The sequence below is a fragment of the Oxyura jamaicensis genome, chromosome Z (genome assembly GCF_011077185.1).
Source record: "Oxyura jamaicensis isolate SHBP4307 breed ruddy duck chromosome Z, BPBGC_Ojam_1.0, whole genome shotgun sequence".
NCBI classification, from domain to species: domain Eukaryota; kingdom Metazoa; phylum Chordata; class Aves; order Anseriformes; family Anatidae; genus Oxyura; species Oxyura jamaicensis.
The window spans coordinates 687,645-711,354 of record NC_048926.1 but is presented as its reverse complement, the minus strand read 5'-3'; the positions used below and the strand labels follow the sequence as shown (position 1 = coordinate 711,354).

General features: G+C 41.2%; 1 protein-coding gene across 3 annotated transcripts in view; it reads left to right on the top strand.

The window, feature by feature from the left end:
• The window catches only part of WDR7 (WD repeat domain 7), a 105,959-nt gene that overhangs the window by 26,274 nt on the left and 55,975 nt on the right, over positions 1–23,710 (top strand). For all 3 annotated transcript variants that reach the window (XM_035309534.1, XM_035309533.1, XM_035309535.1), the window contains 2 exons: positions 1,477–1,600; positions 12,759–12,872. In XM_035309534.1, coding sequence (XP_035165425.1) covers positions 1,477–1,600; positions 12,759–12,872 — 238 coding nt within the window. The remainder of the gene's footprint in view (positions 1–1,476; positions 1,601–12,758; positions 12,873–23,710) is intronic.

Genomic DNA, 23,710 nt, shown 5'->3' with positions numbered 1-23,710 from the left:
CCAGCTAACCTGTCAAAATGTTGAAAAAGTGATCGTCTCTATATTTTTGTACCTTCTGTGTGGCGTATGGTAGAAACGTATGCTGTACGTATTTTTTTAAAAGAAATTACTGGATTAAAAATTTCTAGGATTCCATTATGAATCTCGTTGGGATCAAAAAACTACTTTTTTTTTTTTTTTTCTTTAAGAGACTGCTGAGTTGCCTTATTTTTTGGAGCGTGTATACAGTAGTCAGTAAGTGGTTTGTCACCCAACTATTTGATAAATGACTAGTGGGCCTTAACGCTACACCTATGCTGTTCTGGCAAAAATTCTGTTGACTGTGCAGCTTTCAAAGAAGGAAAGGAGGAACGTAGCTGGATTGGGGGCTGTAGGTCTTCAGCAGGCTTGTAACTTAATTGGGAACATGCTTTTTGCTACCTGGGTGCCTGTTCGTTTGCTAGGTAGGGTGTACTTTGAGATGGTTTCCCAAGAGGGTAGTTACCTTGAAGCTAATTAGAATTGGAAGCCCAGTTACTGGATAGCCTCAGGTGTCACGTTAGCATGTTGCTGTTCCCTGCTTGCCCACAGTTTTCTGTTTTACCTTGATCAAGTCACTTAACTTCCTTGTCTTTAAAATCCTTTAGACCACAAAGCAAGGTATTTATAAATGCAGTGAAATCCTGAGGTGGAACAAGTGATTTTGATGGGGACAGATTGTACATGACTGTATTTTGTATTTCTTGGTGTAAAAGGCTGGACCTTTTTCTTAATTTTAGAAAACTTTTTTAATGTATATTTACCTGTGGTTTTGTTGTTCAGTCTCTCATGCTACAGAGCAGATACGTGTATCCCATTTGAATAACTGGTTTTAAGTGATTTTTGATACTATATCCCAACATCCACCCATGATATTTAGAAAATGTATTGATTCATTGTGTGTCTTGGAATTCTGGTGGACAACTTTGGAAAGGTTATAGGGAAGGGTGATCACAAATTACTCCTAGAAAACGAGAATTTTGGTGGTCTTTTGATGCATCAGTGCCTTCTGACGCACCTCTCTTACTGTTTGTGTTTTTTGCTTGTGAAATAGCTTCTGCAGGACTGGCTTTGTATGCTGAGAAAGGGACGTCAGCCAGGGCTGGGGAGAGATGGGACAGCTGGTTGGTTTGTGCCATCACTTCTGCTGGGACCTGAGGGGTGGACTTCATCCTCTGGTTCTCTCAGAGGGCAGCACGTCTCCAATAAATCCCAACAGAGAAGACACAGCGTAGTTTGGGCTTGTCTTATTCGTGGTTATTTTGCTTCTGTATTTAAGTAGGAGAGGAATAAGGAAAAATGTGGGTTTTCTGAAATCTTAGTTCAGTTTTCTATTCTATATGTGTTGGGTTTTTTTCTTTAAGTGATGCATTTTGTTGTTCCTGCTAAATTATACTGAAAGCATCTTGATAAATATTTGATGTTTGAGTTCGTATGATTTTCCGGTTGGTTTTATAGGTAAGAGAAGCTGCCCAGGCCTTATTGTTAGCAGAACTGAGAAGAATCGAGCAGGCAGGTCGGAAGGAGACAATTGATGCGTGGGCTCCGTATTTGCCACAGTACATTGACAGTGTTATATCACGTAAGTAATCCCGTGTTTAATCTGAAAATGAGCGGTTGCTAGATAAAGGGAAAAAAATGAATTTCATAAACAAATTTAGGAACACTGCTACAAGAAAAAATGCATTTGGGTTATATATATCCGTTTCTGGAAATTTTCAAAGTAATTTCACAACTGCGAAATTGCTCTAAGATCCCTAGTGCTGATCGGGTAGATAGAACGTTTCAGTACGTGTCACTGGGAATGAAGCGGCTTTTGCAAAGGCAATCCATGCTGCTGAGGGGCTGGGCTGTAGTTTGTAGGTTTTGGGGAAGAAATCTATTATGAAAAGGGCTGATAAAATTACAAGCTACTGGTGGTAAAACACAGACTTTTTTTTTTTTTTTCCAAGGAGTCTATAATAAGATCATAGAAATGGCTATAAAGGGATCCTGTGGTATCCCCAAAGTATCAAAGGATGCTGAAAGGAGCTAATGCAGGAAATGTCCATCAGCATCTGCTTGGCATCTGACGTGACTCCAGCCCAGCTGGGTGTTCAGAAACATTGGCTACCAAGTGCTGCAAGGAGATACTGCATAGAGATGATAGAATAGTTACCGAGGAGTCATTAGGCAGTAATTTATGGTAATGGTTAATCAGGTGAGCATGAGATTACGGTACTTCCTTTGATGTTGCAACACAGAATACTTCATAAAAGTCTAAAAATTAAGGGGCTTTAGGGTGTTAGAAGCTTAAGCTGGCTTTGCAAAGTGCGTGTAGAGCACAGAAGCAACAGAGAAGACGTCATGCAATGTTCTGTCAAGATGTCTTAAATTGTCCCAGAAGTATATCAAGAATGAGAGCTGTTCCTTTTTCATCTCTTGCAATTTATAAAATGCAAGAGAATTTAAAAATAAAATTTGTTAATTTTAAAAAACTTTAAGTCATTTCACACAGGCCTCTGCACAGTCTTTGGTAGCTGGCTGTTCACCCCAACCTTCTGACTTAGCTTAGATTATATATGCTATTACCAATTCTTTTGAATCATTTGCTCCTCCTCTTTCTGATTTTCTCTGTCAGATTCACATCCTTTTCCTGATGTCACTTGTGTTAACAGTCACCTTATTATTCAGTGGGTCTACTTTCTTTGGATATTTAGTAGAAGGCAATTTAAAATCTTGCTATGAATGCAATTCTGTAACACTACCTCAATTATTTAATGTGGTTTTAAGAGAAAACTTTTTCATAACAATTGTTTTCTAACATCTTCATGTCCTCATTTCTTTTTCTTTATTAGTTGATTGGGTATTAACTGAAGAAATCAAATGCATCAAAGCAGTACAAAGTAAAAATCTTAAAGCTGTCAGATGAAACAATTTGTAGTTTTGTGTGATTATGGACCACGCAGGGTTAATCTTAAAAATCAGCCGATCCCTTTTGATAAAATGCTGTCCATTAAAATGTTGCACTTGTAAGTGGAATGACAGAGGGAATTTCTTTAAAATACTTGGCTTGCAACCTGTGAAAATCGCTTACATTTCTGAATGATTGGCCATATTTGGAACAGCTGGTTGATAGGCAGAGAAAGATTTTAACAGAATTGAGCATTATCAAGGGCACATAAGTCTGCTGTGTACCTTGAGCCACTACATGCAAATACGTATTTACCAAAACATTAGGCTTCTGACTGTAACTATGCACATATGTCTTGAATTAATACTGTGATATGCAGCATAATATTCCTTCCCAAAATAAAATCAATTGTTACTGACCACTGTTTATGTTTTTCTCCAGAACAGCTATTTTCATTTTATTTGTTGATAATAAAGCAGAGATCGTCCAGGCTCTAAGAATCTATTCTTGGAAGATGTGTCAGCATCATAAGATACTCCGTTCAATTATCTGTCTAGAAACTTGCCTCTATAGAACGATGAGACAATATAAAGATATAAAGAGATATAAACACACCTGCCATACGTAACAAAGCAGTAAAAAATTATATTTTAATGGACGAGAATGTTTGCTTTTAAGTAGTAGACATTCATTTTTCTTAACATGTGATTCTTTTTCTACTGAAGAATGTGGTTTCTATTCAGGGAAGGATCTCTATTAAATACCAATTGATTTTTGAGAGATGTGTAATAATCTTATTAAATCTAAATTGAATGCATAAATTACATGGAACACAGTGTTTTCAGGTGATGTTAGGAATTTGTTGGTGAGGCTAAGCTGTTGTTAATTACAGCCTCTAGCCATGTAGCATTTGCCTTATTACGGGGATGTTGCTGTGCAGTTAGGCGTGCAGCCAGGCAGCGAATAATGTGTTGTACGTACATGCCAGAGAGCCTCGATTCGTACTGGTAGGTATTTGTGCCGTTTGGTATGTTAAGGTTTATTTTTTAATTGATCCTTTTCTGAGGCCAGTTGTACTCAGTTTGTAGAATACAGCTGTAGTTGCCCTTCAGTCCTGGGGGTAGCTGCTATAGCAACTGTTGATGATTACTAATTTCTTTCCTCTGGAGTGAAGCTGAATGACCTTGTTGGGTGCAAGGTTATGGGCATAATTGTGTTGTTGAAGTGTATATGAACTACTTTGTAAGGCCTGCTTGCCTTAGCCAGCGGACCGGTTCCAAAAAAGGAACTTCTGTTTAATGTACTTGAAAAATGGTAATTCATACTAATTCCAATCCTTTTGCCATTCCTGCTACTCCTCGTTACTTACACACTTCCATTTGAAAGCGTGAGAAGAGTGTGCAGCCCTATTTTACACGTGCATCAGCTGGGAGCATAATACTTTGTTCTGCCTCTTGTGCCTGTGTTCAGGCCATAGGTATGGCATTTGGTTTTGTATAGCTGCTTAATAGCCAGGGGCTGACTGGTTTAACAAAACGCCAGTATTTTGTGGGCAATAATTCAAGTATGCATACAGCAGTATTTGGGATTTCTACTAATTACTAAACTAGGATAAGCTTATCTATCAGAAACAAGAAGAAAGTTTTAAAACAGGAAAAAATAGAGAAATTAGCTTGAGGAGTATGGCTGAATGAATGACTTGAATGTGAATGTTCAATATCATTAAAACACTGATATTGAAAACCTGTACAACAGACAATGAGTAGCAAATTGGAATTATTATTTTTTTATATTAGCAGTGTTGAAAACGATGTAACTTGAACCAAGTTTGTGCTTCTGGCAGGGCAGAGATGGCATTTAATAGTGTTATTGTCTGCAAGAGCATACACGAAGATGCTGACATCCTGAAGAGGAATAATAATCGTGGTATCAGAAAGGACAAATGAAATAATTAAGGAACTAAAAAGCTTGCCCTTGTGGGTAGGGAGTGAAGCATACAGATGTTTCCTTAGTTCTAATATAGGACATGATAAAAGAGAATACCTTTTTTAAAAGGTCTGGGGAGGACTTGAAGGGGATAAAAATAATTTAAATGGCCAAAATGGATGCAGTGGATTTCTGAAAAGCATAGTTTTGTGCTAGAAAGGCAAGCAGAAGAAATATGATGGGTCAAGAAATACCGCTTTGTTTCTTTCATCCTCCGCTTCTCCCTAACTCCACTCTTAATAAAGGAGCATAAAATACTATCAGCATATTTGTGTCCAGCACATCTTACTGTTTTACCATAGCTTATACTCATTTTATTCTTATATTCTTATATTGCTTTCTTTGGACATAGCAGGTTCCCTTTTAATTGAAGCAAATGCTAATCACTAATAGAAGCTTGCTGCTGATAGAATACTTAGTCATATGCACTTAATTGACTCTTGAATGTCTCAAGTGTGTGGTACTAGCAAACAGAGATGAAATCTTTTCCCCGTTTGTATATTCAACGCACAGATCCAGCAACACTTTGGAACATGACCTTACCCAGCAAGATCAAGCTAACTCTCGTGTCTCCCAGCATTTTGATGAAATGTGTTTGGGAACTTGAAAGGCAAATTTGCACTGGATTATCTTTAAATAATCTTTTAACTAATGCAGGAGAGAGTGTTGTGAACAACAGAGGTACAAATTTTAGAACTTTTATTTCAGTTACACTGCCAGTTACTTCAATGAAAAAGTATGTGCTCAGCCAGGTTTTATTCCCATGCCTGTTTTTGCATTTTGATGAACACGGAAAAATGTGAGCTGGTACCCCAGCACATATTGAATATGGCATCTTAAGAAGCTGTTTCATCAAAATTAATGTTTCTTTAATTCAGATTTTTTTTGCAGTGTATGGTAACATTTGCTGAAACAATAACTAAGTCTCCATATTTAGTAAAATATTTGTTATTTTTTTCTTATATTCTCATGGATTCATTTTTCTATCGCTGCTCAGTAGGTACACGATAAAACACAAGGTGTTTTTTTTTATGCTGTGTTTTTAATTGGTTTGCATAGATTTATGCACGCAATTTGTACCTGATGTTCCCTAACAACCTGATGATCAGCTGAAAGTGTTAGGATTGAGCGTGTAGAGTACAGGTAAGGTCTCTGTACCTCTGTTTTTCATCTCACGGGTATTTTACTCTATGAAGGTTTGGTTTTGTTTTGTTTTACATCTGTCAGATTGTTTTTCATTAGTTTTTATAAGTTTGTTTACCAGTTAATACTTTAACAGCTCTACACTGTACAACAATTGATTCTTCTTAAGGTGCTACAGTTTTTTCTATCTTCTAAATCACTTGTGTGATATGAATAGTCTTTAAAATGACATAGGAGACTTAATGGAGTAATAACATGTTCCTGTAGATCTATTACAGTCATTATAGCACTGGAAAGTGCATTTCTAATGTACTTCTAAAGCTTTTTCACTTTTAAGCTCCCCCAGAATATGTTAATTTGAAGACTCTGCAGCATCCTAGGTTGCCTTCTGCAGAAATGCTTGAATCATTTAAATACATGCTGAGGTGTGACAGAAGGGAGGTCTTAGTCATGCTCCTGGAGCCACGTTAAAGGCAGCAGTTGCATCTATAATGAAGGTTTGGGAGAGTAGCTGATTATAAAACTTCATGAAGTCTTCTTGTGGCATGGCGGTGTCTGAGTCCGGTTAGTCCAGCCCAATAGAAATCGCCTGTTCTTCATGAAAAGAAACCTTTTACTAGTATGGTGGTAGCACAGAAGACTCCGTGCATGGTGTCCTCTATTTGTATTTCTCCCTTCCCTATTCCATCTTGGGTTGAAACATGACGCTGGGGGTCATGGGGGAAACATGCTTAGATATCTCACAGTCAGTGCAAATGTGCAAATAAAAATTAGAGAAGAGAAAGATGTTTTTTAGGGGGAAATGGGACAGGACAGTACGCTTCGCTTTATGAAGTAAGTGCGCCTTAAAATCTGTTATTTCCTGCTGCGTCTAGTTATTTATTCATTTGACGGTGGTGAACTATCAGATGAGGAACGGGAAGTCTTGGATTAGAGATTAGTATCTTTCGATCTTTGACCACTGCCTGTTCAGTGCATTGCAAACAATGAGAATACCCTGCTGAATGTCAAATAAGACCTTAGCTTTTTGGAAATGCTGGCACCAGGCATAGACATGAAACTTGCAAGTGGTAGAGTTGTGGAAGTCACTTAGTGATATTGTTTGTACGTAGGGAACTGCAGTGGTCTGTGGTGCACCCACTTAGACTACATCCATGACCTATTTTACTTTTTAATTCTCTCTTTTTGGTGATTATATTTTCTTGAGGTCAAGGGCTGTCACACATTAATAGTGTTAACTTAACACCTGGCATTATTAGCATATTTGGCAAGTAATTAATTCAGAATTTGTATCCATCTGTAGCATACTACAAATTGCATTAAATAATTTGGGTACTGAGAGCATGAGTGAGCAAGAAGCTGCCAAGGTGTCGGAAAGGAAATGTGCTTAAATGCCTGTTCAAAGGAAAGACGAGGAAAGCCAAGAACTGGCAATAGGCCTGGTTTGTATCCGTCACCTGTGTGTTTTCTGCTCATTTTGTGCAGATAAGGTGAGGTTTTCGAGGGGGACGGCACAAAGGGCGAGAGCAGGGTGTGTTATCAGTGCCAGAGCTGCTGCCTGGCCTGGAATTTGTCCCCAGGCTCCTGGACCCTGTGGGGCTTCCATGGGTCTGGCAGCAGTCAGTGTAGGATGGGGGGTTCGTCAATTTAAGCCTCAAGAAGATTTTGATTTGTATAGGCCAAGAAAACTATTTATGACTTACTTTCTGTTTGGTACGTGATGGATGGAGTGAAGTCTGCCCAGCCACGTAATCATTTCAGCACCGCGGAGTCCACCCTAAAGCATCCTGCTGGAAAAGAGGCCCATTAGCTCTGGCTCGGCGCTTGACGGTTGTCATCTTGTGCTTTGGGCTGATCCAGAGCATCAGCAGAACTTTGACCAGCTCGGAGTACGCAATGTAGAAGTGCCCAGCGTCTTGCCAGGCTCCTGCTAAGTGTTGGTTTCATGGTGTCTTGGAGCCGGCTGGAGCTATTCAACAAGTGCTTTTTGTATTTGTAGGTGGTCATCTGCCAGCTTCAGCTAATGAAGTAAAAACGTGAGCAGTGCTTGGTTTTGTTCTCATTCCGTGGTTACTTCGCGTAGGGCTGTAGGTCTCTTAACAGGGAGATCAGTCAGCCTTTGGGAAAAAAATTACTCATTGTAGAAATAAAAAGGGGGGGAAAGGCATGTCTGACAGCATACATTTATTATTTACTGGATACTCTAGCTGTTGGAGTGAGTCGGAATAAGAATATATAATACAGAGGTGCTGAGCAAAAATAGTCCGGACTTTGTCATGATTAAGTGTTCTTTTCATAGGTGTATTAAAAAAGTTGTTGCTATCCTACAGGAAGACTTTTCATCATTCTGGCCGAAAGCGATTGCTCTGCTCAGTGTGCACCATATTTATTATGTTATCCCCTCTTTGTTTCTAAGCAGCCAGCTGAGATGTCTCAGGGAGAGAATCGCGGCTCTGCGGGGTAAGCAGCAGGACCAGGTGGATTCTTTCTGAAAACTAAGTTCCCATTTCACATCAGTGTTTGTGATGAAAAAGAGAAAGGGAAAGCCCTACAGTAAGTAAATCCAGAGCGCGTTTATTGGGCTATTCTTTACAGACAGTGCTCAGCCATTCAGCTGAAGATTATAAATAGGAAATTGACGGTGTGAGTCCGTATCCATACGAGGCCCTGAGTCAGTGGCCTCCAGTGGGATCCAGGTCAGTGCTGGATCCCAGTCCGTCTGCCACCTCAAAGCCAGCTCGCCGACCCCAAGCAAACGGTGGCGGATGTGTAGGTGATGCCAAGCATTAGAAGTATCGGAGGTGGTTTAGCCGTGGGCATTTTGCAGGCTCCCAGACGGAGGAAAGCAGGCCAGCTCTCAAAGCCTCATCCATGTCCTGTCTGCTGAGGCTGTTGTGCAGCTGTAAACGTCTGCCGTGGCCTTGCCTGCTCCTTCTTTCCCCAGCGTGAGATGGTTTGATTATTCCATGGTGGTTTTGCATGAGGAAGGGTTTCCAGGTAGAGCTCAAAGAGGGAAAATTTCTTCCTCTGTTACCTACTAATGTTAAGAGTAAGGACTGTCTTCGATGTACAATGGGTTTTGCAAAGGGCTTTCTAAGGAATTTCTTTGCTGACTGTTCTGTTCATGCTTTGTTCTTTGTTTTTGTGGAGCCCAGCCTAGCACTCTCCGAGCGCTGAAGCAGCCGTGTCCCAGGCTGCGTGCAGTGGAGCCCCCGGAATCTTCTGGTAGCGGGTCTGGCCGCTAAGCCGCGGGGAGAGCGATGTGTTTTTAAATATGTGATCTTACTGCAGATAGGAAAATGGTTCCTATGTCTTTAATGGAAAGCAAAAGGTTATCTTGCCATGGCCTTTGTGTGCATGTGCTGATGTGGCGGAGGCAGCAGACAGGCAGTGTGTGCGGAGGGGCTGGGGAGCGGGCCGGGATCGATAGCAGCGGTGTGAAGGGAATTAATGCGAGGCAGGCAGGCTGTCTGTCAGCGGGGATGCGGGGCAGCGCTGGGCAGCCACTGCAGAAATCCGTTTTCAATAAATTCCGTCCAGAAATTAAGTATAGACACTCCCGTTGCTTCCCGTATTGCTAAAACCCCATTCATCCAGGTAGATGCTTGTAGCAAATCATTGTTTCTTTTAAAGTGGAAATCCTGCATAATGCAGCAGCGTGAAATTAAAGAGAGAAACATTTCTTTAAACCGCTTCAAATAATAATCTGTGTTATCACTGGAAAACAAAACAAATATGGTCGGTCTGTAATAACAAATACCACGTCCGTTTTTATTAATATATTTCTAGTAGATATATATCTCCTAGAAAGTTTTATTTAAAGCCACATTAATTGAGTAAAACTTAATTAAACTTCCATTGATTTAAATGGGAGTTTTCGTTGAGTAAGGATACTTTGATTGGACCCCGAAGACTTTGCTATTTATACATCTGGTTGATCATTCCACTCGCGCAAGGTTTGACTTAACACAGCACAAAGAATTAAATGCAACAGACCTGCGCTGCAACGTTGTGATATATTAAATGAGCGGTTTCATGATGCTGCAGTCAGGAGCTGTACATTTCTAAATGGTGTAAGTTTCTGATATGAGTGAATCTTGCCTAATTTTCCAGTGTTTCCTAATATGACAACTGGCTTATTTTTAATACATTCCATTTTTTATCTTTTTACTTCTAAAACCTGTTTCTAAGACAATTTTGGTAATTTTTGGTGAATTATGTAGAAGGCATTTATGTCCAAGAAGATGTGTTCCTTCTTACAAGATTTTCTTTGAAAGGAAGCGATGATTTATTGCCTGAATTATTTTTGCAACTGTTATTTTTCTCCCCTTCTGTTTTTATCTGTTCATTGTTTTTTAGGGAATGCTTAAATCTATTTAATCAGAATGTACTTAGAATTTTATTGTAATTGTATATAATTGTAATAAACTTGAAACTTTTCATACGCTGAGCTTGGAACCAACTCAAGCAAAAACACTTTCTTCCTTCCGCTGCGTTATCACTAGTCTTGCTAAGCACTTTAGAAAGATGTAGCACATCTAATACGAAAGTTCGGCCTCTTTTCAGTAACTCCGGGATAGAAAGCAATGAAAGAAGTGATGTAGTAACTAAAAAAAAAAAAATCAAAAGCTTTGAGTTTTGAGCCAGCCTAAACTTACCTTTTAGGGACAGCTGGACCCTTGGCTCCTACTGACCGGAGTATTTCAGCACAGAAAATGCACCCCCTGAGATGAAAGCTCATCAGTAGAGGCTTCACACTGCAGTTTTCAAAAGACATGGAAACTCCGTACCCTTCTCTGTCTGTGGAAGGAAATCAAAGAATGTTAGACTATGGAAGAGATATTTAGGAAGCAGCTGTATGCTTGCTGTGTCTGCAGGGATTACCAGCAGGTCTTATGTTAACCAGAATGCAAAACGTGAGGCAGTGTTTCAGGAATAACCTCCTCGTTTCCCTTCAGCACACTAACCAACTCCAGTGGGTATTTGCAAGTAGTGTGTTAGGAAAAGTAGGTGGTGGAAGGTGAAGAGCAAAAAGTATTCTGACAAAGCTGGAGCCCTGGTGTCGTTGCTGAAGCTGGTGCAGACCGCAGCAGGTGATACCCAGGAGCTGTAACAGCTGCATCGTAGCATGAAACTCCATTTTTAAAAGTGTCCTGAATAAGGTTCATGTGCAATTTGTAATTGCATGTGATCTCTGCGCAGCCCTGCCAGCATGTCTAATGAAGTGATAGGCTATTGATTGGCAGCGTGTCCCAGCCTGGTTTTACATCTATTGTCACTGCTTTTACGTGTGTTGACATAATGAGAAGGACGTTTGGAAAGTTATTAAAAGGTTCTAGTTTCTCTATAAAGAGGTAATGTCAGAATAAAAGTTAGAACAGAAAGTGCTGCGTCAGGCAAGCACTGTTATCTCAGAGTGTAAGTATGACTGTGCTGTGAGCACTTAGTATTTATCAGCGGTACTAAAAAGTAAAATCTAGCATATTCATGAGAATTTTAAAGACTCGGGGTTAACTGGCTTTGGGATGTGGATTCACAAACTTGTGTGTATGCAGCTGACCCCCTGAGAGAGATCCCTCCCTTGTGATTTATGATGCTACCAGCTCCTTCTCATTTATCAATCAAATTTGTATGTTTGGAGAGATGAGCCCTTTATTCCATGGAAACAACTCAAAGCTGAAGTAATACCTGTTAATATTTTCATAAAGAAGATTTTAAAACGGCAGAGAAGCAGCAGGCACCACAGGCGGATCGCCTTCACCCAGTGCCAGCTCGGGGCAGTGCAGGGCTGCTCACCTCCCCGAAGGCAAAGCCATTTCCAGAGACTTCATTTCTTCTTGCAGTTTGGCTGGTGCTGACAAAGGCCTGTGGTCCTTTTTTTAATGGGGACTTAATGCCTCTGTAGCTGGCAAACCTAACGCTGCCATCAGTCAAGCAGCAATCTCTTCATATAATAAGATTTTTGATAGTATAGGCTGACATAAAGGGTGTACGGGGAGGAAAGAAATCTTATCAGGGCTTCTTGTCAGTCTGCTCTTTTAGCTTTCCTAAAGCTCTTTGGGAAGACTATTTGTGAGGCTGTACTTTTTCACCCTTAGCAAAACACTTCTTTTGATAATGCCTTGATTGAACTGTGGTAAGGGCTGTAAGGGACTAATTAAAGGTTATAGCCAGGCAGCGTACCAACCAGTGAGTTAGAACTTGATCCACGTGCTGCTGGTACGTGGCACAATGTGGTGTCCGTGATGTGGTGTCCAACAGCAATTGACTGATGCATCACAGCCAAAATGATGTGGAAGGGCTCGGATGGATTAACGCACTCTGCAGGTGGTGTGGAAACAGCCCTTCCTCGGTGAGAGATGGGCATTAAGGGGAGAGGGAAGAGGAGTCCTGCTGGAACTCCTGCGTTATTTGCCTTGTTGTTAGGGTTTTGGCTAATGGTTTTGGTGCGTCTCTGTGTCTGATATTTCTAATCGTGCCAGAAGATGCCATAAAAAGAAAAAAATGGGAGATATTTACGTTGTGGAAAGGCTTTCAAGGGGTAGGTTTGTGAAAACTGCACAGAGTGCTAAGGAAAGTCAGATCATGTCCTTTGCTTTATCTGTGTTTCTTAGCACTACGTAGAGTCAGAAGGGAATGTGTGGGGTTTTTTTCTTCATGTAAGGCTGTTATCTACCACAGTCACTGATTTTGTGGGTGTTTGCTGGTATTTTTTCAGCTGGAGTAACCTCGGAAGCCATTCAAACTGCTACAGCAAGCCCGGACGCGCTGGGGACAGAGGCAAAAGTTCAGGAGGAAGAGCAGGACCTGGCTGATGACGACATCGCAGCAGGTGAGCACCGCGCCGTGAGCGCGCCGCTTTGGGGCGTGCTGGGTACCGGGAGAAGGGATAAACGCTTCTTCCTTACTTCTCATGAGAAAACAAAATACGGAGGCTGTTCAAGAAGGAGTACACGCTATTAGAAACAAAATGAAGTTAGTCCAGAGTAAAAAAAAAAAAAAAAATGCAGAGCTCTAGACAAAGACTGAATACCTGCTTAACTGTAGCTACTGTGCTATGAACATGTTGCTACTGCAAAATATTGTCCATAAAATCGTTATATTTCTATGTATCTGGGGCCTTTTATTCTGCTTGCGACTGGCATGCTTAGCTCGTAGCTCCTGGAGAACAAAGGTTGGTTCTTTGCAGTCGTCCCTTAAACGATGTACCTTGGTGAAAAATCTGATGCATGGGTGCTGCCACCATAGTCTGCTTCATGGAACGGAGGTTTTCAGCACGGAAGAGTTGTTAGTTTGTCACACACAGAATTCAAGCGTGGTTCAGGTCTAAAAATACCAGTACAGCTGTTGTCGTTGTTGTAGTTCATTGTAAACTGGTGGATGAAGTTGCGAGCTGTGATCCCTCAGGGCATATTCCGAAATGACAGACCATACAAAAATATGCATTTAATTATACGCAGTTTATCTTTGGATTTGTTTTTTCATGCTTATTTATGCAGTGCCATAAGGAAAATACCTGTGTGCTCAATATCAATATCCTCAGAATCTGAATGACTCCGGTACGTATTTTAGCATAGCGTACTGCAGATTATAAAGCACAAAAGCTATCTTTTTTGACTGAGCTTTTTATAGATTTTTGTGAAAGGCTGAAAGAAAACTATTTATTTCTATTGACCAGAAGACAGTTAGTATGACAGATCGAGTTTTGGGTCAAGTCTCTGGTTGAAGGTGACTGAGACAAGATTCCTGCTGGTGGAAGAACAAACTGCTTGGAACAGAGAGCATCAACATGAGCTATTTGTAAAAAGCTAACAGGAAATAGTCAAAGGCAGGGAGAATGCTGGGGGTGCCTTGGGCGGCTGGGGGAAGGTGCAGGATTCATCAGGAAACAACAGTGAATGGCGGCTGAAAAAAATGGAAATTAAAAAATGGGGAAAAAAAGAAAAAATAGAAATTAACGAATAGGCTGCAGGTACCCTGGAACACAGATCTTCGCAGGACATCCACTACATCAGTGTCTCTTTCAGAAACGTAGCATCTACCAGGTCCCACATCTGTGGGAGACCTTCTGGTTCCTTTTCTGGAAGCTTCAGCAGTATTACGAACAAGTGGGTGTTGTATCTGGGGCAGCAGTCTCCCTCGTTGATGTTTGATGTTCTTTCCAGAGGAAAGAGAATGGAAGTAGGGTGCTTGAATGGAGTAAGTTCCAAGTGATGTGCGTTTCCTTGCTACGCTCTAGACTCTTAAGTTCTGAGCTTTTCAGAAAGCTGTCTACTATGTTGCTTGAATCTGAAGCTAGCAACCATTTTCTTTACAGAAAACATACTATTATTAAAAGGAATTGAGCTTTAAAAACTATATCCCAAGATGAATTTTCAGTCAACAATTGAATACAATTACATTAGTGTTTGTAGAATATTAAAAAAAAAGGTTTTAATTCAGATAATTTAAGCTTCACCGTGTCATCTAAAAATATGATGCAGCTTCTTTCTATAGTGGTCCTCTTAAGGCTGATATTTATTGATTTGACTGCACAAAGTAATACTGGTGTGCAGTGGTCAACAGGATTTTTTTAGAATTCAAATTGGGACTCACCAAATGCCTTCATTTATCCAAAATAACTTCTGAAAGGGCTCACTTTCACATCAGTACTTTTAGAGATTAAAGCATTTTAATATAGCTGGCTGAAAGTACTTCAGTAACACACCGCAGTGCCTATGAGGCATTTAAAAACATACAGTCAGGAGTTATTTAGAAAATAGCACTGAAAAGCCATGCAAGAATTGGTGCTGCTCGCACCGGGGGCTGCTGAGAAAGGACTCCCTTTGCTCATGACACCACAACGAGCCTCAGCCGAGCACGCTCTTACATCTGACCTGTGTGCTTCGCAGGGGTTGTTATTTCTGATATATTCTGATAATTCTAGCAGCTGCGGCGGTGCACGTGCAGAAAGTTACATAGAAAATAAAAGCTCAGTTTTGTACTGACAGCGTTTGTCAGCTTGAAAGTTTCATCTTTCAAGTCTTTCCCTTCAGTATTTCTAAATCTATTTTCTTGCATAATGATTAGTGTTTTTAAGCAATATTTATCCACTAACTAGTGAAATCAGAAGCAAGAAATATTGCTAGATGAAGCCATAATCTAAAGTTAAAATGGCTCTTGAATCGGTAACGATATTTGTCTGTATTGCCTTAATGATTCAGCACTGTATGACTGTGATTTTTTGATTTATCCTTTAATCTGAACGCTCCATCTGTTGAAGTGCAGCAGTACATGCAGTGTAATTGCAGAAATTTCCAGCATTTTCCCATATTTCGAGTAACGCTTATTTTACCCCCGATTCTAGATGCTCTGATGTTGGTAGCATCTAACTGCTTCAGATAGTTTTAATTCCTAGGCGAAACATTATTTTTTGCTATAGAGTATTACAATTTTTAATTCAAAGGCTTCCACTGTAATGAAAGAAAAACGTTTCAACTGTGCACTAAAAGTTGCATACTGCTAAGTTACATACTGTGCTTTTTGTTGCTGTTACTGTTTTTTCTTATTTTTATTGATGTATTGAGTTTCTGGACTGCTCTGGTGGTTTCTCCTCATTCTCTCCGCTCCTGTTGGAGCTGGCCGTGGAGGCAGCAGCGACAGGTGCCGCTGCCCATTGCTCCCCTCCCCTCAGCAGCCAGGCTTCCACTGAAAATTTGGTGTGAAGTGGAGGTGCACAACAAATGAAACCATCTGCCATCCCCAGCAAACAAGCCAGTGGCCCACTGTTCAGCACAATGAGGGTGCCAAAAGAGTCAGTCTCTGGATAAAGTTCCTGCTGGGCTGCTTTTAAGTAGGTTAGACCAAACCTGAGCACCTTCTACAAACCCTGTCACGTACGTTTTTGCATCTCCAAAGCCCACCAAAGAGAGATCAAAGAAGCTTTTAATTTGTGTTTAATAACTTGCTAGAAAACCATCTACCATATCGTGGGCTGACTGTTGTGTAAAACACCAGAAAAATTAGATTTTATCAGCTAAAACAAACTTCATCCCTTTCAGATGCTAATTAAGAAAGTAGAGAAAACACTCTCATCTCTCTCATTTGATCTTTTCTGTTACAAATAAAATGCACAGATAGAGTTATTTAACATGCGAGTGCTAATTTTAATGGAGTTTTTGTGTGTGGTAACAGGAATTTTGAAGCACCTTGAGAAATGTATTTAATTGATGGATAATGGTAAAGAAAATGAATCAAGAATCTAGTTTGCTACCATTTGTCATTAGCTGTCTACAAGAAAGCGTGAAATTATAGGTAAAATACTTTTTATAAAAACACTTTCATTTAATGTTAGGAAGTGTAACTCATGTGGAAGCACAGGGTTTTTCAGCAGAGCTGCACGTCTTTGAAAAGACGTGGGCATCTGCCATTGAAGCAGATGTCACCAGGAAACGCCACTGAGAAATCTGTTCCCTGTGAGGGGGGTAAGGGCAGGACATCTGTCGGAATGGCATATGTCAGCGCTGGGACAGTGCTGCCTGTGTTCCGTAAGGGCTGGCTCAGGAGAACTGCTCTGTTTGGGCTTTCGGGGGTGGTTTCTCACTGCCGGAAGAAGCGTGCAGCTGGGTAGTTAAAAAGATAACCTCGCATTTAATTGGGAATACTTCTTGGTATCTGCATTTATCTGATGCACAACTTTATCCTAAGCATCACACAGTGTAACTAACTAGCATCAGTCCTTGTGCAGTCGTATTCCTTATGTGAAATCGGGAAGCATTCAGCGTCACCGTGCGCATTGTACATCAGCACTTCGTAAAAATCAATCTGGGACTGTCCGAAACTCTTTTGTCTGTTCCGGTGGCAGATGTCTTCGTCCAGCTCTGCGCAGTCTCCTTTTGTGCTGTCGTTACTTTGGAAAATGTTGTTAACTTGGAAAAAGTTCTCAGTGTCTTCGTCACCATTTATACCTTCGTTGTGTTCTGACTGCTCGTCTTTTCTCAGTGGTATTAGCCAGAAATGCTTCAACTTTGATGTTTTCATTAATTTAATTAAAGATTTAGGAGAGATTGTTACAGTCAAAAAAAAATTTCCTCTTTCTACATCTGTTCAGTTGCAGAACTGGGGTTTTTAGGGGGCAGAGGTCTCAAGAGCAAGCCTGGGTGCTGACACCCAGCATTTCCAGAGACGCACGCAGCAACAAGCAGTTCGGGCTCAGGCTTCCCTTGATCCACCTCGGGAAGTTTAAGCCTGGTTGCATGTGTGAAGTATTACAGTGCTGGCGAGGTTTGGGTGTCATGGGACAAGTGAGCTGTAACGGTGGGCCAAATGCTTGCAGAAGCTGTTCATGTGCGCAGTGTCCATTGCTTCTAGCAGCACTTACCGTGTAAATTAACCCTGTGTCTGTGGAAGCCTGCTCTTGGCGTAGCCTGAAGGACCCTAGGAATCAGGAATTGCCACGGGGGTATTACTTTCCAAGAAGCTTGTGCTGGTTAGTATACGAATAATATATCTGATGACCAAGGTAACGTTAGAGTATACTACTTCTTTAATGTTTCCTTTAGTCTTGGAAGCCAGTTCTGGCTGGGATTTGGAAAGCTTGATGTTGTTTTATTCTAAGTTTACTGGGCTGCGTATCCTGATGGCACTGGCTACGCTTTCATGCAACAAGTACGTTGGTTTTGGTCTGTAACCGTGTAAGGCCGCTCTCATTTCTTTGTGCTCGCTCCTCCCCACCAGCCGTGTACGAGTGGCAGTGCTTTTAAGAGCTTTTAAGTTCAGAAGACCCCTTCCTGTTGGTGCTGTCTGATCGAGGTTTATTCTAAACAGAACGATTTTTCATGAAGATGGGGATCTGAAATGTATGGCAGGTTTTTGTAACGTTTTGGTAGTTGCTGTTCCTAAAGCATTTTTATACACTTCTCCTGGACAGATAATTTTTCCAACTAGTAATTCAGAACAGCACTTACCTACGTAGCAAACAAAGCCCAGTCACCCTAACAATAACTTCTCGTATGGAAATGACTTGCGTTCACATTACAGCTCCCCAAACTAGAGCTATCTGAAATGGTTCAAAAATAAAGCTTAACGCAAACCATCCTGAACTTTGCTGTAGTACTTTGTACATGCAAAAGCTTTAATTTTACCTACTTAAGCAAGAGAGAAAAAGAGCAGAGTTGGTACTTTTCATTCTTTTACCAGCCTGTGCACTTGGATAAATAAATAGATGATCTAAGATTCAATAGGCCAATTGCAGCATATAATAGCTATTCAGAGGCAATTAAACTGCCTTTTTTCATGCCGGCATGTGAGCGTGCCCTTTCCCAACCTTCAACTTGATTTGTGGTGATTCAAAATTAACTTAAAAGTCTTGTTTGCTGACAGCTTAAAGCTTAATTGACTGAAAGCCAAATAGAGTGCGTTCCGCGTTCAGCCCTCGGCGAAGCCGTGCGCGCCGCGAGGCAGCAGCCGGGGCCCTGCGCCAGCTCCGCACCGCCGGTGCTGTGCACGCAGGCTCGCGCCCGCCGCGGGGGGCACGGAGCTGCCAGGGGGCTGCGGGGGGCTGCCCGCCGTCCTGCCCTGCCGGGCCCCCGCTGTGGGCGTGGGGGCTTCCCCCTTCCACAGTGGGCAGGAATCGGAAAAGGGGAGCGACGCCTCCCTGCTCGCACTGACTGCAACGGATCGAGAGGTAAATTCTGTGGCTCCAGCGGATCTGCACCAGCACGGTGGAATATTGCTGCGATGACTCTGCTGAAACACACAACAAATAAGTATTAAAATGTGCATCGCCTGTAGGCGCAGAGGCAGATCTGAAAGGCGGCTGGGTGCCTTTAGCATGGCAGCAGGAACCACCTGGTGGGCAAGGGGCGTACGGTCCCGATACAGCCCCCAGAGGTGTGTCACCCGCCTGTCCCTGTCATCTTGAGGGCAGAATGCATGGCGAATTGCGACCCCTCTCCCAGCCCCAGCCCTCTTCCTTATGCTGCTAAAAGCCTTCCGTTTCCCTGCTTATTTCTGTATATGTAATACTTTCTGTAGGGAAAAGGCTCGATTTGTTTGGGAGTGGTGATGCCCAACACCACACGCTGTGCCTCGGCCGTGCCCTCGCAGCTGAACGTTGTCCCCCCAGCCAAGCACCACAGGAGGTGCCTCCAAAATAAACACGAGAGTGGTTTTTTTGTGGTTCAGACTGATCAGTAAGTCTGTATTCGATACATCTTCAGGATGTATTACATCATTTCAAATTAAATAATGTCTTTAAGCACTGGGAATGTATTTTGATCTGTCAAAATCAGAAAGATCTTAAAAGCAAAGCACCTGAAATTGCCAGAGGTGATATAAGTGCATCAGAAAACACAATCGCACCTTACGTACTTTCTCCTGTAAATTCTTAAAGTTCTGTTCACATGAAAGTCAAATTTTAGTGTGTGAAAGATAAAGAACATGGATTCTGATATTGCTCTATTTCTTATCGATTCCTTGGCAAATCATAGCTATCTAATTTTTTCTGCCTTCCTATTGATTTCCAATAGGAACAACATCTTTTTCATAAAGCATCAGGAAAAGTTGCCATTCAGTTTCAAAATGACTGTAATGTAAAATAGTTTGATGTTCCTTTCGGTAAAATCATAATCATGCTTCAGAATGGGAAGCCCGGATTTGTATTGGTTTTATTGAAGTTTTACCGATGTCCAGGCTGATCTCAAACTCGGGAATGGATTTCTTTAATTGACTCTCGTTAACAGCTTATTGAAGTCTTTTTTTGGGGAAAAAAAATATCTTCTGTTTACATTTATCCGGCTTTGGTTATGTGCCAGCTAGTTACTCCTAATGCAAACATTAATAATACAATCTTGCTCTATTTTGTGATATTTGGGTTGCCTGATGGAATTGTGAACTCTATAATTTAATGGTAGTTATGCAAATAGTTGGAGTTGTCATACAGTTATAAAGATAGAAGATAAATATTACAGTGTAATTTCCACAAGACTGATGGGCTCGTGTACAAAATGTGCCTTCCTACATATGGTAAGTATTTTTTGCAGCCACCATTCCAATCTATTGCAGTTTAGTAGATTTTTCTTCTCTGCTGTGCCATTCCTTTTATCGCTGAATATTTCACTGTGCTGGAGCTGTAGGAACACAAAATGGGTGAGGATGCCTCTCCTCGCACTGCTAAGAGCAAAAAGAGTCAAAGACAAAATGGATTCTCTGCTGCTCAGAGGGGGGAATAGAGGACGCTTCTCGTTCGGTGTGGTTTGCTTTTATTTAAAGCCCAGTTAATGCATCAAAACTTCCCTTATTACTAGTGACGTTAAAGTTATCCCGATCAAAATTTTAAAAACATTTAAGTGCTTTTATTTATGGCCCTTTTTTTAGATAGCAGCGCAGAAGGATGCAGATTCCTGGAAACTGCAGCACAAATCTGCATCTAGAAATGAAAGCAATGAGGTCAGGGTACAATTAATACTTCATAACTTATATTTGTGGGTTTCGGCTGTGATAGGAAACAATCCAGTGTTGCTCTGGTAAATTTATTCCCGAGTTATTAAGTACTTCAGGCTATATGGCATTCAGTGGAATTAAATTAGTTGACGATGATGATTGCTTAGTCGAGCTTGTTGCTGAGAACACACGCACGCCGAAGAGTTCAGCTAATTGCTTTCCTCGCCTTTTGAAAGGAAATAAAACATTTTCAGCACGCAGCTCACAGAGCACTGATGAGAAAAGGAAAGGTAAATGCTAAGAGATGATAGCTTAACTCTGTGCCTGTATATTCCAAAAATGAAATTTGTTACCGCTTTACTTGCTGCCAGGTGGTAAGTGTATTAGATGTGTTTTGGGTTTGGGATTGCAGGCAGAAAGGGACTGACTTCACAGCGCGCTACAGACGGAAGGGGACGGACTCCAGCAACGCGAGTAGTTGCAGTTAGATGAGATCAGTTTGTTTCCAGTTGCCCGTAGCCTCCTTTTGAAGTGACAGTCGGCACTCAAGTCAGTGTTTCCTACAGGAAAAAAAAAAAAAAAGTTGCAGAGAGACCAAATAAAAATCTCTACCTGTATGAAAGTAATGGATAAAGATCATCCGTCAGTAGCCTTAATCTGACCACGTGGAGCACGCTGCCACTTGGGCGATGCTGTTCAGCTTTTCCAAGGTTCGAAATATTTTGGGTAAATTCAAAGGTATGAGTAAATAGAAAAATGACCATCTTGAATGTTTTCCTGTTGGTTTCTTGCACGATAAGGTCGAGTAAATTAAATGCTCGTTTGTGCAGTTTTCTGGGGCAGGCTATGCACGTGGAATAGGCTTACCCGCCGTGGGTGGCGGTGTAAGAGTTGGGTTTTCAGCAAAGCTGTTGTTTGCAGGTGTGCTGGCACAAGGAATCGCACTGTTAAGGTGCGGTGTCCACATCCCTAAGTGCTAATGAGCACAAGGCAGTCTGTACTAATGCCGAGCGGACACCGAACAGATCCAGGCGTTGAGCTTTTTAGGAAGAATGAATGATGGCTAATGATTATTTAATGACAGATCTCTGGACTGAAAGGCACTTAGCACTCAAAGTGTACTGCAAAGCCTATTTCTCAAAGCTTCCGACAGGTTTATTTGGTCTCACCTTGAGTAGAGCAGTGCTGTATTGATTTCATTGGGGTGGATTTAAACACACTATTGGCTTAAAATAGCACCACCTATGCAGAAGAAAATCAGCGCCTTAACCCTTACGGTTGCCAGTAGCCGCTAGGTAGTGGTTTGGTTATATGCTCACAGAGTCCTGGCAGGTTTGCTCATCCTAAATACTATCATTTTTAATTAACAAATACATTGCAGGTTTTCAATAACGTTCGTTATCCTCACATGCCATGGGGATAAAACCCAGGGATTTACCTGTGGGCTCTGACCCCAGGACACCTGATCAGAGGTGGGCAGCGGAGTCAGAGCCCTGGGATTTCACATCAGTGCTTAAATGAAAGACTGGACAAGAAGTCATTTTTAATTCAAATTCTATAAACCCTTTTTTTTTTTTTCCCTTTGGGTGACTGCAAGTCTTTTCTTAAAAATAAATAAAAGTAAAAATTATATACTTATCAATGTTATTATTTGCCATGAGAGGTTTTATTATTCTGTTCTCCTTTCTAGGGTGCTGCAGCTGGCTAGCTGCATCAAACCGTGTTACTGGCACCACAAAGGGAACATGTTATCAAAAAGCAAACCAGAAAAATGTCCTGGCTTTAATAATACAAAGCTATGTGACTTACTGATATTTAATTATTAAACTTGTCTGTTGTAAGATGCCCTCTGAAATATTAGAAAAGTAAAGTTTAAACACTTCCAGTTTTTACAGTAGTGACAATGCCCCATTATTTCAAGTACTCTCCTGCAGACATGAGAAGAAGATAACAAGATAGGCGTTATCAAATAAATCAGCACAGCCTGCCAGTAGGGAGGAGACCTTTTGGGGAGGGGAATATTAAAAAAGAAAAAGGGAAAAAAAAAAAAAATTTTCAGGGGGTTTTTTTTTTCCCCCCTCTTATTTAATTTATTTTATTTTCAAGGGATGGTATCAGGTCATCTTTCATTATCTAAACATTACACATCTCTTTCTAAAATGCATGTACCTTATCAATGAGAACAATAGAAAATGAGCAGAATTTTTTACAAGATACATTAGTTTCTTCTTCTGTGGCTCCCTTCCTTGTCTAATAGTTCGGTAGTAGATAATAAAACATGGGGAAAAATTCATTTAAAAATAGTAATAGTTATGCAACCAAAATGCCTGTATTTATTTTCTCAAGCAAATTTTATTGAAACTCTTCATTTCAACTGTATAAAGGTAATGCTGCAGTGTATTCTTCTGCTTTTAATCTTTCATAATTCTGGCCTCAATTACAGGAGTAGTCAAAAAGTGATTACAAAATGTGTTGTGTCTTTCTGAGCAAGCTACTGCGGGAATCCGTGCTTGATTCCCCATCTCACATGTACTTCCTGGAATAGCCCAATTGAAGTCTTGGGAAAGCAGCACAATGACGATTATAAAAAGGCTCGATAACCGTAGGAGACAAACACTTGGAGGCAGCAATCACCGACAGTCTCGTTACCGTGCCCCTGCACTGCCAGAGACCTGCCTTGCGCTGCACTGGCACGGATCGACTGCCACAGTGGCAGTCACATTAAATATATAGCTAGATATGTAATTGTAATGTAGGAGAAGAAGGTGAGTTTCACAAGGTGAAGTGTTTGACTGTACTGATGTACATTTCATAAATACTTTGAAGATATGGAATTGCTTCAGGTGAAAAGAGGTAAGGGGCACAGCGTTAGGAAGGTGTGAATTTGCCATAGGTAGAAATATGGATGAAATTTGGATGAAATATGTTTTCATGTGTAGAAATGATGTAGAAATAAATTGCTCCAGAAGGGGGAGGAAAAAAAAAAATTACTTTTGCCTCTTCTGTGTACACGGCTGGCCCTGGCCCTGGCCTGCTGGTCGCAGCGGGGAGCGAGGAGAGTTGCAGCGGGGATGGGCTGCAGGAAGACCCAAAGCTGCCCGCACCCGGGTGGCCTTTGCTGCTTATGGGGCCCGATTTCCTCTTACACATTGCGTTTACACCCCGATACCTTTCCCTATTCACACACGGTATCCTGAATTGCCATCAGCGTGCTTAGCCAAGGCCGCCTGCCTGTGAAGCAGCAGTGGG